This window comes from Rutidosis leptorrhynchoides, unplaced genomic scaffold (genome assembly GCF_046630445.1).
Source record: "Rutidosis leptorrhynchoides isolate AG116_Rl617_1_P2 unplaced genomic scaffold, CSIRO_AGI_Rlap_v1 contig534, whole genome shotgun sequence".
In the NCBI taxonomy this organism is placed as follows: Eukaryota; Viridiplantae; Streptophyta; class Magnoliopsida; order Asterales; family Asteraceae; genus Rutidosis; species Rutidosis leptorrhynchoides.
In genome coordinates, this window is record NW_027266761.1 from 1 (window position 1) to 16,567 (window position 16,567).

At 34.6% G+C, this 16,567-nt stretch overlaps 2 protein-coding genes across 2 annotated transcripts; one reads left to right on the plus strand and one right to left on the minus strand.

Annotated features, from left to right (window-relative positions):
- Nucleotides 1-2: 2 nt before the first annotated feature.
- On the plus strand, nucleotides 3-1,900 carry LOC139884316 (kinesin-like protein KIN-7D, mitochondrial). Its single transcript, XM_071868361.1, has 7 exons — nucleotides 3-80; nucleotides 202-252; nucleotides 350-397; nucleotides 569-715; nucleotides 798-1,508; nucleotides 1,600-1,729; nucleotides 1,815-1,900. The coding sequence occupies exons 1-7, from the start codon at nucleotides 3-5 to the stop codon at nucleotides 1,898-1,900; spliced, it is 1,251 nt and encodes a 416-aa protein (XP_071724462.1).
- A 37-nt stretch (nucleotides 1,901-1,937) lies between these two features.
- On the minus strand, nucleotides 1,938-3,620 carry LOC139884315 (B-box zinc finger protein 20-like). Its single transcript, XM_071868360.1, has 4 exons — nucleotides 3,441-3,620; nucleotides 2,984-3,361; nucleotides 2,836-2,895; nucleotides 1,938-2,237 (listed from the first exon to the last, which is right to left on the minus strand). Exons 1-4 carry the CDS (start codon nucleotides 3,618-3,620, stop codon nucleotides 1,938-1,940), a joined length of 918 nt encoding a protein of 305 aa, XP_071724461.1.
- Between the last annotated feature and the right edge of the window lie 12,947 nt (nucleotides 3,621-16,567).

Sequence of the window (16,567 nt, forward strand, 5' to 3'; positions counted from 1 at the left end):
AAATGAGGGTTCTAGAACAACGAATTGTTGGGAATGGTGAATCTTTAAATGCTAATGCTTCAATGGTTGATATGCAACAGGTCATTTTGCTTTCTATTGATCGACAGTTTTTAGTTTTCCTTTCACTCTTTAAATTTATTTTCCAGCAATTTATGAGTTAGCCTTCTGTTTAATCCTTTTTGTTTTTATGTGTTGCTCCAGACAATCAAGAGACTTATGACCCAGTGTAACGAAAAGAGTTTTGAGTTGGAGGTCCGTATGTTTAACAATATATTTGACCCATGTTGAACACCAGTTTTCATTAAGCAATTAATGGCATACATAAATTGATATCATTACTTAAATGCAGATAAAATCCGCCGATAATCGTGTTCTCCAGGAACAATTGCAAAATAAGGTAAATAATCGAAGCTAAGCTCTCTCATCTTTACTTTTTCCCAAGGCTTTGTGCTGAGGTTTTCCACTTTTCCTAGAAACCAGCCTCGTTATTATCTCAAGCTGTAAACTATTTTTGATCTTTATCTACTCTCGGGTTTATTAATTTTTTTCTGTCAATTGAATTTTACAGTGTGCTGAGAACAAGGAGTTACAGGAAAAGGTCTTTTTCCTGGAACATCGGTTGGCTTTAGCTCCTGCTGATAAATCATCATCATCTTTTGGGCAGGGCGTCTTTGATGAGTATGTTGACGAGCTCAAGAAGAAGATCCAATCTCAGGTAATTACTTTCGTACTTTGATTTTCCAACTTCTGAGTTGTCATGTCCTGGAGTCATTAAGGAAGAGTGCTTTTATCCACAGGAATTCGAGAAAGAGAAATTTAAGTTAGAACATGTTCAGCTTTCGGAGGATAATAGCGGATTACTTGTTCAGAACCAAAAACTATGTGAAGAAGCTTCTTACGCGAAGGAACTGGCCGCCGCCGCTGCTGTTGAGCTTAAAAATTTGGCTGGTGAAATAACAAAAGTCTCATTACAAAATGCAAAACTAGAAAAAGAATTAGTTGCTGCTAGAGAGTTAGCACACGCTAGAGGAGGAGCGAACGCCGTTAACCGCAAGTTTGGTGATGGCATGAGACGTGGGAGGAAGGGGCGTGTCTCTGGTCAATCAACTGACTTTGGTTCGTGGAGTCTCGATTTGGATGATTTAAAGATGGAAGTGCAGGCTAGAAAACAAAGGGAGGCAGCTCTTGAAGCTGCCTTAGCTGAGAAGGAACTGGTAGAAGATGAGTACAGGAAAAAAGTTGAAGAGGCAAAGCGACGGGAACAAGCACTCGAAAATGATTTGGCAAATATGTGGGTACTTGTCGCTAAGTTAAAAAAAGAGGGAGGCAGAGCTACCCCAGATTCAAATGTCGACGACGACAGATATGGAAATGGAACAGATCGTATCGGCATAACTCCAGCAAATGACAATGGAATCAGTCATGTTCTGAAGGAAAGACAAATTTCCGAAGAATCAATACCAGCTGTTGAAATTAATAATGAGGAGCCTTTAGTTGCCCGTCTAAAGGTATTAAAGTTGAAAATTAGATTATATCCGTTTTCGTACTTGCTGGCTTCGGGAACTTGCATGTTTATGCCTTTTATTTTGGTGCTTTCAGGCACGGATGCAAGAGATGAAGGATAAGGAGGAAAGGAACCAGGGAAATGGAGATACCAACTCCCACATATGTAAAATATGTTTTGAATCGCCTAAAGCAGCAGTTCTTCTCCCATGTCGACATTTTTGTTGTAAGCAAACTGTTTGTTCTACTTAGATCTTCATTTACACTACATCTAAAAAATTTGTAACAAGCTCTGGTTTTGACTATTGCAGTGTGTAAATCTTGTTCGCTTGCATGTTCTGAGTGCCCAATTTGCCGCACAAAGATTTCAGATAGACTTTTTGCTTTTGCTTCTTGACCCTGCAAATAATTTGTGCCTTCCGAAGGTATATAGTCTACTTCTTACACAGACTTGTTGCTTTTGCTTCTTTATAGAAGCAGTGAAGTTCTGACAAGCTTTTATATCCCAGGGGTGTAATCATTGAACGGTGAGTATTTTCCATGATATGGAGCAATTCTTTCATTAGTTTGCCTGTATGTAACTTACTAGTCAAACAAAGATTTATCGATATTTGCTTTCGTTCCTTTCCCTGAGGAACTGTAAAATAATGAGGGGAGGGATTAAAGGCTGAAAGAGGGGTATAGTTTCCGATCGAGTTAAAAGCAGAGATGTTGCTTTGTTTGTGATTTGTGAACTGCATTCAAAGATTAGTCGATGTATATAGAAAGACAAATATATATACATATACTTGCGTGAGAAGTAATTTAATTTCTCTTTACGCTCCTTTCTGTGCAATGATAAGTTTATTAGTATTTGTGTATGATTGGATTTATTGTTATTTTTTATTATGGTTCTGGTCCATCGTAAAATGTCAGATTATGTTGTTGACGGTAACAAAACTTTTGGGCTATGGTGGACATAGTATATACTCTTTTGATATGATATAGATAACTTTTCTTCTGAAAGCTAGTCAGTCTGGAATGGCCTCTGATCTTTTGATAAGATATTGTTAGTACGAACAACATTAGATGTATCATAAGATCTTTTCTGGTATGATATTTTGATTCAGATATTTTGATAAGATATCGTGAGCTTGAACAATATTAAATGTACCATAAGATCTTTACATAATGGACAGGTCAACTTTGGAGTTGCAGATAAAATGAAAAATGAAAAAATTCCCCAGCTCGTCCATTTCTGGGCAACTTTGACTTCAGTTGACTTCTGAGTTGGAAGATAGAACGGAATTTGGTGGGTAAATCAAAATCTTCTAATGATCAATATATATGAACTGAACTGGTACTTTGTGGAAGATCTTGATCGTCTCCAGATACTGAAAAACAGTCACCAGTCTACCATTCAAATATAGCTCATTGTTAAAAGGCAAAAAACTAAAACTATTATAAAGAAAATGATAAAACACATTGCATTTCTGCAAACCTTACAGAAGCCATTAGGAATCGTAGCAGGGTCTAGAAATTCGTCGACTCGCCAGCCGGGCAGTGTCTCCATTAGGTATTCTGAGAAGCTGCTTGTGGAAGCAGGGGATGGTGTTGTAACCGAATGGGAACTGAAAATTTCATCGGAGACGTCTGTCCTAGATTTCTTTCTCGGCGAAGACTGAGAGCTGTTTATCTTCTTGTTAGCATTGATACAACTTTCAGCCAAGTTAGGAGAAGACAAAGCTGATAGCTTTATTCCTGTGAGTAGAAATCTATTATGGTTTCGTGTATGCTCGTTGCCGTTATGGATCGGAAAATCGCATTCGCGGCATAAAATCGCCTTGTCTTCTTGACAGAAGAGAAATGCGCGTCGCTCCTGTGTGCGTGAAAAAAGAAGAAGAAAAAGCTTAAGTTCAAAGGAGATGGAGTGAATTATATAAAAAATCCGATTTTACCTGACAAATATCGCAAAGGGGGATGGAATTTGGCTGGAGTAGGGTGAACCTTGAATGGTTTCTTGAAAGCTTATTGGCAATGTGAATTTGTTGATCACAACCGTCACAGAGAGCAGCTTCATCTGCAGAACAGAAGAGAGAAGCTTCTTCTTTGTCACACACATCACACCAGATCTTCATTTTAATTAAAATGACAGGCAAGGCGTACGCGAGTCTGTATGTATGGAATTGAAAAGAAGAAGAAAGAAAATGGTTATGGGCAAAACTAAAGTTGGACAGTGCTCAGTTTCACTTTCAGGTTGGTACATACTATCTTTATCTCATTTTATCTCTCGGCAGAATAAGAGAGAGAGAGAGAAAGAAATGCAAGTTGCCGTTTTGTTGCGTTTGAATAATATTTTGTTGTTTTTGGCAGAGCTTTCACTTTCTCATTCTGTGTTTGTCTGAAGCCGAAGCATGGCTATATCACCCTATCATTTACTCCTTTAACTCTAGTATTGTAAGTGAAAAAAGAAAAAGAAAAAACCTTTTAGCAACCCTATATTCTAAGCAAGAACAGTCTATTCAAAGCTGGAATTACAAATCTCTCGAAAAACTTTACTGCTATTTGTGAGAAAATTTTATTAGTTTCATCTTCATAATTGATACTATCTCCGTATACGATTACTTTACGCTCTCACTTTTATGTTTATTATAAATTTGATGTATTTAGATAATAATGATGAATAGATCAATTTTTCAATAAATTTAAAAAATCAAAACGTCATCTATTTAAATACGAAAAAAATATATTACATATGATATTATATAGGAATAAATTACTAATAAATACAATATTTAAATTAAAGTATCTTCGAGAGGTTTAGCCATCGCCTCCTTTATTGCATTTACCACGAATGTCAATATTTTAAGAGTTTAAAAAACAATACTACTTTTCTCCTAAAATAAATATAATTCTTTTAATAAAAATTATATATAAAAATTTGTATTTATTTTAAGACGAAAATAATATTTTTTTTCTTTAATTAAATTTATGATCTTTCTTGGTGGAAAAAATGCCTTAACTAATAAACTATGTCTTTGGATTTAAATACAATATTAGTTTATACATAAATAAATAGGAACAATATAAATATCTCTATATTTGTCACATTTTCATTGAGGTTGAAATTATTTTTGATTATTTACAAATAAATAATGTTTCCTTTATCTCCAGTTCAGCCACTGTATCAATAACATTTCACGTGATCAGTAGTGTATCTGCATCCTTGGAAATCCCCCAATTGGGCCAATTGGCCAATTTGTTGCTAGAATCCAAATTATCAAGAAACCATTTAATTTTATTTTATTCAAATAATCAATTATTATTATTATTATTAATTAATAATTTTTTAAATGTACATACAGAATTTTTCTTTTCAAAAAATAACTCGCAGTTTTACAACACTTCAATTTTGTTGAATTGTTCGTGCACAGCACGCTCTAGCTTAGCATCTCATTTTGTTCTGGTGTCAAATGTTTCAACTAACAGCTGTTAGTAACAAAATACTAATGAAATGTTCTTATGGTTCTTTGTTCCGTGTCCGTTAAATTGTTTAAAATATTAGTAACAGCGTCAAAACAGTTCTTCCTTAACTTAAATAAAATCAAATAAAAATAGCAGTTCTTCCTTAGCGGTTTTTCAGCTCCTCTACTCCCCGACTCCCACAAATTTAATCTATCAATTCCATGAAACTCGCCGGCCTGAAATCTGTGGAGAATGCCCACGAAGACTCCGTCTAGGCCACCGCGTGGGTCCCAGCCACCACTTCCCGCCCCGCCCTGTTTCTCACCGGCTCCGTCGACGAGACCGTGAAGCTCTGGAGTGCCGATGAGCTCGAACTTGTGCGCACCAACGGCAGCCTTTGCCTCGGCGTCGTATCGGTGGATGCGCATCCCTCCGGCGTCATTGCCGCATCTGCCGCCCTTGATAACTTCGTTAGGGTTTTCGATGTCGACACCGATACGACTATCGCCACTCTCGAGACTCCTCCTTCTGAAGTCTGGCAAATGCAATTTAATCCGATGTTTGTATTAAATTGTGTTTTTTTTTTTTTACTTTGCTTTCGAGCTTAATGTTTGTCAATTTATGCTCTTCTTGTGATTGATCGAGTATACGATGTTTTGGCTAAGGAATAACCTTATTGTGGAAAAGATTAGCCTGGTTCAAAGAGATAGTTTACATATAGACATGGTTGCTTGCATAGTTACATTCCTTAAACTTGGTATGGATCTCCCAATAACAGTTAAATTGTTCAGCCAAAAGTTGACTATGAGGATTTTGCTCATTTTGTTCTCTTCAAAACTAAAGCTTATATGCATCTAAAGAGATAAAATTTTATTGTCACTAATTAACTTTGTATATATGAAATTTTTTTGCAGGTTTACAATTTATCAGTTGGGAAAATTAAATCCATCAGGGGCTAAAATGGAGACCACCAAATTTTGTCTCTATGTACGTTTCTGCTGCATTGAAGGGAATGCAACAAAGTAAGCCATCCGTTTCATCTTATTGATTCATTCCCATATCTCTTATTCAATAATTAGTAGATTACAATTACACAGAGAACTGTTGTTTCCAAGCAATCCTCAGCAAAAAAATCCTTTTGAAATCCTTCTAAATGCAAAGGGTCAATCACTTTGCACTTTGTAATCTAATTTTGATCACACTGCTTATATTATTATTGTTTTAGATATAGATTTTGTTTTCTTAATCAACAGATATATGCCATGGGGCGATTGCTTCATACCAATACATTCTGATCAACTCAGCACTCCAAAGATCTATACAAGCATGTCATAACACAATAGTATTTTTTATTCTACAAGTCAACTTTTCTTTTATTGTTTTCATTTTTTTTAGTTTCTTCTTATGATAAATTTATAAACACCATTTGCAGGGATGTATTGAGCTTTTGTCGCAAAGTGGTGTAACTCCAAAGGGAAAAAGGGTTGAGTACACGTTGGATTGGAACAATTCATTTCTTCATCTCAGACTAAAGATCCATTTCTTACTCTGTTTTTGCCCCAAATCTCAATTAAAAGCCTAATCTTAGATCATGTGATTCAAATCAATTCGATTCTTAATGGCTGTTGTAACCGAAGATCCCAGCGTCACTGTCACCGCGCGGTGGAAAAAATCGATGAAAAGAGGAAGAGGGCTAAGGCAGCACCAAAAGAGAAGAAGGCTCCTTCTCCTACTGCTTTTGTCGCCGTTAAGGAGCACTCCGTAAAACCATCCTCCTTATGCAGAGGTAAAGTTTTTTTATTCAATCAATTTCTCAACTCAATCAATTTTGATTTAGTTAATTAATCTGATTGTTTTTGGAACTCCAAATGATTAAGGATGCAATTGTGTCTTTGAAAGAGACGGCCGGTTCGAGCCAATATGCGATCTCCAAGAAGGCATCTCTCTGTAGGAGATTCGTGCACCCCTCGAGTTCGTAGTTTTTATCTCTCTATTTTCATTAGTTTGTTATGTTTTCCAATTTTTCTGTGTTCACATCTTTTCATTGTTTACTGTTTGTTTTGGTTTTTAGACGAATCATGAAGTAGTGGCATCGAAAAACACTATCATCTTTCTTTACATCTCATGGTAAGTAAAACTTCTGTTAATCGAGCTACTGTAATTTTTTGGCTAAGTGAAATCTGAATTGAGATTTTTTTTTTTCTTTAATTCTGGGAGCATTTGCAGGTGCAAAACAATTGGAAGTGACAATCAATGGCATTGGTGAAAGATCTGAAAAATCCTTCAATGGAGGAGGTGTGAATTTTAGTAACAAAATTAATTTTACATTGCTTATTTTATACCGAGCTTCTTTCTTTCATGACAATGGGTTAATAATGATAAAATGCTTTTCTGTTTCAATAATACTGTAAAGAAGTCAACTATTTTAATTATTTGTTGAATCTGCTGTAATATATTATGTTTAGGTGGATAAATGAATGAATTCAACTGTGAAGTTTAATTCTGGAGACGTTGGATCAAGTCGTATGATAAATTTTTTGCTTAACCTGTCATGTTTCCTTTTGAAGTTAATTGCCTCCCATCGAAGTAATTTATACATTGCTATATTCTGTTTATCAATTCATAGTTTTGCTAACATTTGATATTGATTGAACCTGGTTGTTATATCTCTATATCTTGGCTTTCATGCTATATTTCATATGTTTGTTATCCAGGAAAGGCTTTGTTGTGATCTCGATGTGGCCCGAGGGTGATCCAAATTCCAAAGCAAAGGGCTATGCAAGAAATACTCTATTGGCAGGTAATTTACTAGATGGTTAGTTGCTTGCTATAAAGCAAAATGATGGAACTATAATTGTGTTTCATGTACATACTGAGTCTTTTCGCATTGTCAGTGGGAAGCAAGATGCGAGGGATTTCTCTTGATAAAACATATATTAGACATAAACGAGTCTCTTGATGCGAGGGATTTCTTCCATAGTGAGTCGTAAAAAAGTTTCAATCGAGAATCTTTTTGTAATTGTTGTCTTCTTGCAAGGTTTATGGATTTAGAATGTCATTATGGGCTGAGCACCTAGGGTTGCTACATGAGGGCTTCAACAAGCCAAAGTTTGGACTGTGTAAAGATGGTAAGTAACATAGCAGAAAAAAATTGAAAGAGATATACGGATAGTGAATTCAAACTATTGCTAGGCCATCTCCTCAAGTATCCTTTGCAAGTCGATTTTAATGGGACTGTGAGCTCCCTACCTAATCATGAAACTTTCCTTGATGTTGGGGGTAAAGTTATTGGAGAGCATTTGATCCAACTTCCTGACGTGCTAACAACATGATTTTTCACTCCTAGAATTTTGTTGCAAATTTAAGTGATGGGTTGGTTATACTGGCATGAGGATGTAAGAGGGTGCCATGTTTATTTCATTTGCCTCTTTCTTCCGTTTGTAAAGTTCTATGGACAAATTAGCATGTCACAGTAGGGTGTATGTAGCTGAAATGATTGTAGTTCAATTCCAGTGTACTACCTGAAATAATGATTTTTCACAGTATTACAATCTATTCTTTGGGAAAACAAAATCGAAAATAATTTTTATTTTTGTTATACAAAAGAAATCATTTTCATATTTTTGTTACAACACATGGAGTGAATAATTTATTTATCCCTTTTAGGATAGGAAGCCTACTCTAACTCATCGATTCACCGTCTACGACTAAATCTAAACTTTCTAGAGTATTAAAAATCCCGTGAGTGGAGAGATTAGACTATGGTAAACAGAATCGACCTGAACGTAATTAGATCCAGTTGGCTTCTTTATATTCTCCTCTTTCAAAGTTTCCCTCACCCTAGCTACATCTTCTAACCAACTTGATTCTTCAGACATCTTGGCCATCATTACATACCTCACAGCATTTTCAGCATCCAACATGTAGAGCTTTTTCGCAACTCTTTCGGCCACGTCTATGCTCTTGTGCATTCGACAAGCACTAAGCAAGGCACCATAAGTGGCGAGCCACATTACAGATTAATGAATCAATTGAGCCTACAAAGCTTTGAGAAAAAAAATATTTAGTGCTTTAATTATATTGTTACGTGTAAATCATATTAAAGAGTATAATATTATGGAAGATTGAAGTGTCAATAATATATATATATATATATATATATAAATAAGAAGTCAATCAATAACTTAGTTTTTCATCTTTACTTATTATATACATCAACACAATAAATTATATCATGCATCTATTATATAAGTATGTTAAAATATGGACTAAGCGATCGAACGCTGAATAATACGCGAAATATTATAAATATACACATAACACATACATAAAATTTTAAAATAAAAATATATTTATATTTATCATAATCCGTGCATCGCACGGAGTAAATACTAGTACTTTTTAATTAATAATCTAGCGATAGGAATTTAAAAGGGATAATACCTTAATAAAGATTGTGTCTAATCAAAAGTGTTCTGGAACTCCTTGTATCCAAAAAAACGCTTTGTAGCCCCATGTATCGAAAAAAATTTGGTCCGGAAGGGCCTGTGTCCATTTACTTGTTTTTCGGCTGATGTGTAGTTTAAGTGGCAAATAAAAGTCCGACATATATATTGATTCATCTCCACATCAGATAATTTTGCTACATAATGGTCTATGTCATTTAAATGAACCGAAATAAAAATTACAACTACAAATCAAACCGAACCGAAACGACACTCTAAAAACTCCATCTTCTTCCTCTCGACAAATCAAACTCCACCCAGTTCATGCTCAATTCAGAATGAGGACTAACAATGAAAACATCTCAACTCCAGTCCTCAATTATATAAAAAATAAATAAAAACTCCAATCAACCCCTCCACCACAAATTCCGCTACCTATCAGTTTGTTTTCAAATCAAAAGCTTTTAATTCTGCAATGAGGAAGCTTTAATTCTAAAAATAATTAATTCCTCTATACTCGATCGTCACGGTCTTCGTCTCTAATTTTTTGTCAATATTTTCATCATCTATTTTCTATAAATTGACATAAAGCCTTATCCAGAATGTGTCAAAAGCCTTAACACATAAAATAGCAATTACATTTCAAAAAACTAAAAATAAAAATAGCAATTACTTGTATTTTGCAAAAATGTATGTATAATAATGACATTATTACGTAGTGAAAAAGGAAGGGAAAACCGCCGCGAGATTCGTGCCCTTGCTTCTTTCCTAGGATGTGGGGAGCTCGATTTACAGATCCAAACTACCGGAATGCATCATATCTGAATCCAAGGTATCGACATGATTTGTTGCGCTGCCACCTAGAATGAAAAATATCATTTAAAAGAAGAAATTGAGAACATCCGAGATTCCAGACGAAAACTGTTATTTTAATCAAAGTTCAGGTAACCAAAGAAGAACATTTGGAGGAGAAGAATGAAATGACGTCGTTTAGTTTTTAACATCTAAGGTTTGGAGTTAGATGGTTCGATTCGATTCAGAATGTAGTTTAAGCTCACTTTGATTTTAATTTCGGTTCAATTAGATGATATAAACTATTATGTGACAAAATTATCTCATGTAGAGATAAATCAATATATGTGTCGGACATTTATTCGCCACTTAAGCTACACGTTAGCAGGAAAACAAGTAAAATGGAAACAGGTCATTCCGGACCAAAATTTTTCGATACAGGGAGCTACAAAGCACTTTTTTTGGATACAGGGAGTTTCGAAGCACTTTTGATTGGACACAGGTCCTTATTAAGGTATTATCCCAATTTAAAATTAATACTATCTCGTCTCAAACTAGTCCATAATCGACTAGATACACGATAATTAAGTCGCAAAACATCATATATTTTGAAAAAATAATATTTTAAAAATGCTATATTCTTCTGGGATACATTACTGTTCATTCTTTATAGCAGTTCATCTTGATCGAGATCGGAATCAAGATTCGAAAATAGGATGGTTCAAAACTTTATTTAATTGTATTTCATTAAATTTTAGTTGTATTGGGATAATTGTTGTTGTTGCCATATTATAGAAGAAAAATATTCAATTTACTTTTATAATAATAAAATAATTTTAATCATCGTACACCAATTAGATGATATGAGAAATTTTCATAGACAATAGTAGGACTTTTAAATTTAAATCTGTTCTAATTGTAAATTTAATTATAATTTCAATTGTAAATTTATTGTCAAATCAACATCCGACACATGAGGTTTTATTAATAAATAATAATTTGATACTTGTATTTTAGAACTTCGAGTTTATTTAGGTTTCAAGTTATAATTTTAAGTCAATAATATTATTTTTTTCTATTCTAATTAGGAAATCAAAACACAATAAAAATATAATGATTCCTAATAATTTTTTCTACCACTTATTTTTTCCTAATATAATAATTTTATTCATAATCAATTTTCTAGCTATTATTTAAAAAATTATTCCTAATAAAATTATACTACACTATATATATTTTAAAATTTCCTTATTAAACAGTTTTTCCTAATTAAAATTTATTATATTCTTTTTCTCATTTCTAATTAAAACGGAAATCTATTCTTTTTTCCTATTCAAATGTGCATATTATTAAAAAAAATTATTCCTAATCAAATTATAATATATATTATTTTTTCATTATACTATTATTACTAATAAAAATTCGCTATATTTTTTTCTTATTCTTAATTAAACTGACGTATCTTTTTTTTTCAAACAATTAATAATTGTTCCTAATTGAAATTCAATATTTTTTTTCATATTCCTAATTAAAACGGGGATATATTCTTTTTTCCTATTCAAAAGTGCATATTATTAAAATAATTATTCCTAATCATTGATTAGTATAATATATATTATTTTTTTCTCATTTTTTTATTAATGTATTATTTCTAATAAAAATCAGCTATATTTTTTTTCTATTCTTAATTAAAATGGACTTGTCTTATTTTTCAAACAATAGGAACAACTAAATTGATTAGATGTAATTATAAATTTTATTATGAAATCAAATATTTTGTTTTGGTTATCTAGTCAATTTTATTCAATCAATGATATACGACCGAGTTTATACAACTCCAAAAAACAGCAACAAACAGCCTACTCAACCACTAGTTACAATTCCAACGACTCAAAATTTCAACCAGAAAATACCCTTTACATTGGGAAGATAGAAGGATTGACTCACATATACCCCTAATTACAGCGTGCACATTACAACGCTTATGTTTGAAAAGCAACCCTATTCCTAGTCGACCAAATGAAATACACCAAAGCTGCAAATAAAATTCGACCGAAAATTGCAAGCTTCGATTTACCTTTAGCCTTCTTTGAAAACCACTCCACCTCACGAGTCCAATGCTTTGGCTGTCGACTAATACTTCCCATCAGCTTCCTCCTCGTCTTCACATAAACAACATATAGCATCCGAGCACATTCCCTATCTAACAAGTCTTGACTTCACAGCTAACCGATCACGAATGGCAAGCCACAATTTGAACTGATGTCGAGGTGGTGGACCAGTCCCCCAAACAAGCTGGAACCAACCCACTTTAATATGCTTATCTCAGATTGCTCCATACTCGAAAGCAATCGAATAACGCCCTGATGAATGGCCTGCCCATATAATACTGTCTGAGCCGTATGAAATTATGCTCGATTGAACACACTCCCAAGCAGCAATGATAGCTCAATCCTCAGATGCAGGTAACCTCCATTGTCTAGCCTCCCACAAGTCGGCCACCTTCGTATCATGGCCTAAACCTGTTACCGAACACGATAAAGCGGAAAAATGTCCTGAAAAATGTCATTCAAAGATCTCCCATCCAACCAAGGATCGCACCAAAAGGACATCTCCTTTTCTACACCAAGTATATAATGATAAAAAGGCTTGATTTGTAAAGTTTACTTTTTGCTATGTTTATTATTTTTAAAAACAAAATAAATAGGATTCTGGATTTTGAAATAAAATCAAAATAGTTATAATTAATATAGCGTTAAAATAATTACATTTTATATAATATTTGACATAAATTTAATAATATTTAATACAAATAATTATTATATAATTTTTTATTTAATATAATTAAATTATTAATTTTTAAACGTACGAACTTTCTGTTCAACGGACACGCCCACTAACTTGTGGAGAAAAGGTAAAAAAGTAATGGTGGGGATTTTGATTACATATAGAGGAGGCTAGTAACCTTAACCATTAAGGTGAATTAGAACAAGTTTATATTAACACATATAATTATATATATTATATTAATAATATAATATTTGGAGTAAATATACATACGTAAAAACAAATTTGAAATCAACACATATCGCGGCCCACCGGGTGGGTCCGCCCTTGATTTTGGTCGTCATTATCCATACTTGATTCTTCAATGTGATTTGGTCCCTTCTTTTCTCTCAAATGTAATCTGAATATGATCGTCCAATTTACTTACATCATACGTCGTTTGGCTGAGATTTACATAATCAATTACGTTTCTGCCCTCCTTATAACACTACTTAAAGATTTTTCCGTAATTATGTGCGAATGCTACGGCCCTTTATTGAGGAAACAAATTTTTTTCCGGGGTAACAATTAATTGTGTGCATTTCACTTCTACTCCTCTTGCATCTTCTTCCTTTCTCTCTCTCAATTAATCCTTGATGGCGTACGGGAACGCTGCGACGGCGCCGAAGGTGCGATGAGCGACGGCCAATTGTCCTCATCGGAGAAATCAAAGTAATCGGCCATTTTGAGGACTAATCGAGAGGGAGATGGATGATTTGGGTCGAGTATGAGGGGCGATAGGAGTGACAAAAAGGGAGAAAAGAGAGATAGAAAAAAGTTGAGGGTTTTATGTGTAATTAAGATTTAATTGTGATGATTAAGTCTTGTGAATGCATAATCACGATCAAGGAATTGTCACTTTTTGACTAATAAATAGTATTGATCAAATTGTATAATATATGGTTTAGTAATAATTATAGAACGCTAGAAGTAAAAGATAACGATCATTGCAAAGATTGGTAACATGAAGGTTTCAACGATCAATGTGTCACATAAAGATCGATGACGTGGACGGATCAACGATCGATGTACTGAAGAAACAAATCATTAGAAGATCGATGACATGGATGAATAAATGGCTAGGATACATCTACAAGATTCGAAGAGAGCAGGAATTAAAAAGGAAACTAAATCGTATATATTTTATACTGATTTAGTTACTTAGTAGTCAAGAAATTATATCTGGAAAGTAAAGGAAGAGAATCATTAGAATCGGATCAGATCGTATCATTCTCTTCATCAAGACAAGGAGTGACAATCAAGGCACCAAGCACATATAAATAGAAGATGGATTTTCACCCAAGGGTTTTTGCACAAATGGAGCACAAGGAGGAAGATAGAGTGACGTCCATTCCACTCTACCCTTTAATTTGTTGCCATAGATTATCCAGATTCATAGAGTGGTGTGTAGAGATCCAGAGTATTAGTCGGTCGTGGCTCGTTATTGGTAAGGTCCTAGAATAGGTTGGTCCTAGAATAGGTCGGTCCTAGGTCTAGAATTTACATAGGAGATAATCAAATTACAACATAGTCTTGACGTGTGGCTTGTACACGCATTTGGGTAATTCGAGTTATATTACTCTCCCCAATGTAAGAAACTTCTACTCGACCCTTTGGTTCGCAGACGTAGGTGTTGGCTATTTAACGCCGAACCGTGATATATCTTTAATTGAATAAATTAAAACAAAGTTGTTATTTGTTTCGTATCGAATCTCTCGCGTTTAGTCTCTACCATTCTTGTTTTTGTTTAATCTATATTGTGCTAAAACCCAACAACGTCTATATGCTCCAATAGTTCGATATCTTAGTGAGAACTGTTCTATCTATCATATAACGTTTAACAAGTCTGGGCAAATCTCTATTTGTTTCAGGATTGTATATGTATCCGCCAATCGTAACAACTGGTCGAGTTTCTACTCGTTGAGGTGTTACTTCACTTAAATCAAACCAGCACGCTTAACTTGTTATTATTTGTTTGATTTGTTTATAAGTCTCCAAACCTCGACACCAGTCGTTGAGAGACTTATCTTTTGTACGTCATCCAATACAATCAGTTTAACTCCAATATTTAAGACTGATTTATTCACTCAAAGTCTCTTAAGCACAAACACATTTATTTAGTGAGACTTTCAGTCTAGACAGTTCATATTACCAACAACCCATTAGATCTCTAGATCACCAGATCTATAGATTCACTCATTGACTACTGTAGTTGACGTGTCTGATTCAGTGCTCATTTAACTGAGTCCGATCTGAAAGTTCTGGTTCAATAGCAACTCAACTAAATCAGATCAGATATGTACTAACTTAGTATTTCATAGACTGAGTTGGTTCGACTTGAAAGGCACTAACTTAGGATCTGTTTGATTGAGTTAGTTCAACACTTGAAGCGCTAAGGCACGATCATCATCGTCATCCGTAGGAAGGACTTAGGCATCATCAACTTACTCAACTAAAGTGCATTAGCAGGAGCTTAGGAGTGCACTGTAAGTTTGGTTCAGTAGTGGCTGACCAAGTACTAGATTATCTTACACAATTTATTATACTATGAGCTATCATTTGATTATTAGTTATAAACCGTGTTAGGCATTGAAGTAATATTATTTTATAATTATAATACCTGTATTGTTCTTTAGTAGTTTAACTGTTTTAATAGTACTGGTTGTTTATCCGCTGCCATTTAGTATCTAGCTTAAGAATAGGGTTTCATATTTGTGTTGAGTTTATTCTTAAGTAGATCTTGTGTACATCTGATTAAATCACTTTGATAAAATCGAGATATAAACAAGTGATTGTCAGATTAGGTCTGAGTTGTAACTAGTTAAGTTGCTTCATAAGTAAGTTAGTTGAAAAGAGTTAGGGCTATCAAATTTCAAATCTTATGATGGGAAATTAGACTAAGGTATGGAGAGATTAAAAAGGTGGAAGAACACTAATGTTCGATGGACATTAATGATGTAAAAGAATTAGATTGAAGAAGAAAGGTTTTGGAACAAAGCCCTAGGGTTTCCCCTTCAAGCATATAGCTTAATTTGGTTGTTAATATCCATTACAAGTGTTTCGTCAAGCACGCGCCTTCTTTCGGTGAGTCTTCGAGCTAGGTTTAGTGACTTAGAATAGAATGAGGGTAGAGAAGTATTTGTGCGTCTACGACCTGGAGCTGGCCGGCAAGGCTCGCCACGAAGCCGAGAACCTCGTGGTGGATCTCGAGTCTAGAGAGGGAAGTGTCCTTCTAGAGAGAGAAATAATGCCCTTAATCTCGTGTGTGTCTCTTACGAATGATGTCTCTCTTCTTGACATCTGAGATGGGTCTTTATATAAGGGAGCTTCTAGGGTTTCTTGGACTGCTCAGTGTTGTGAAAGCGACCTATGCAGAGTGGGGACCATAGGTCTCCTCGGCTTTGGGCGCTTATGGCCTCTTAAGGAGGGCGAGGCCGGCGGTGTTCGTGCCCCCGGGCTCGTGGCCTCGCAAAGGGGATGGAGCCGCTGCACGTAGTTGGCCGGTCCTCAATCGGAGACGCCTACAGCTCCACGATCCAAATTACATAAAAGTCCCT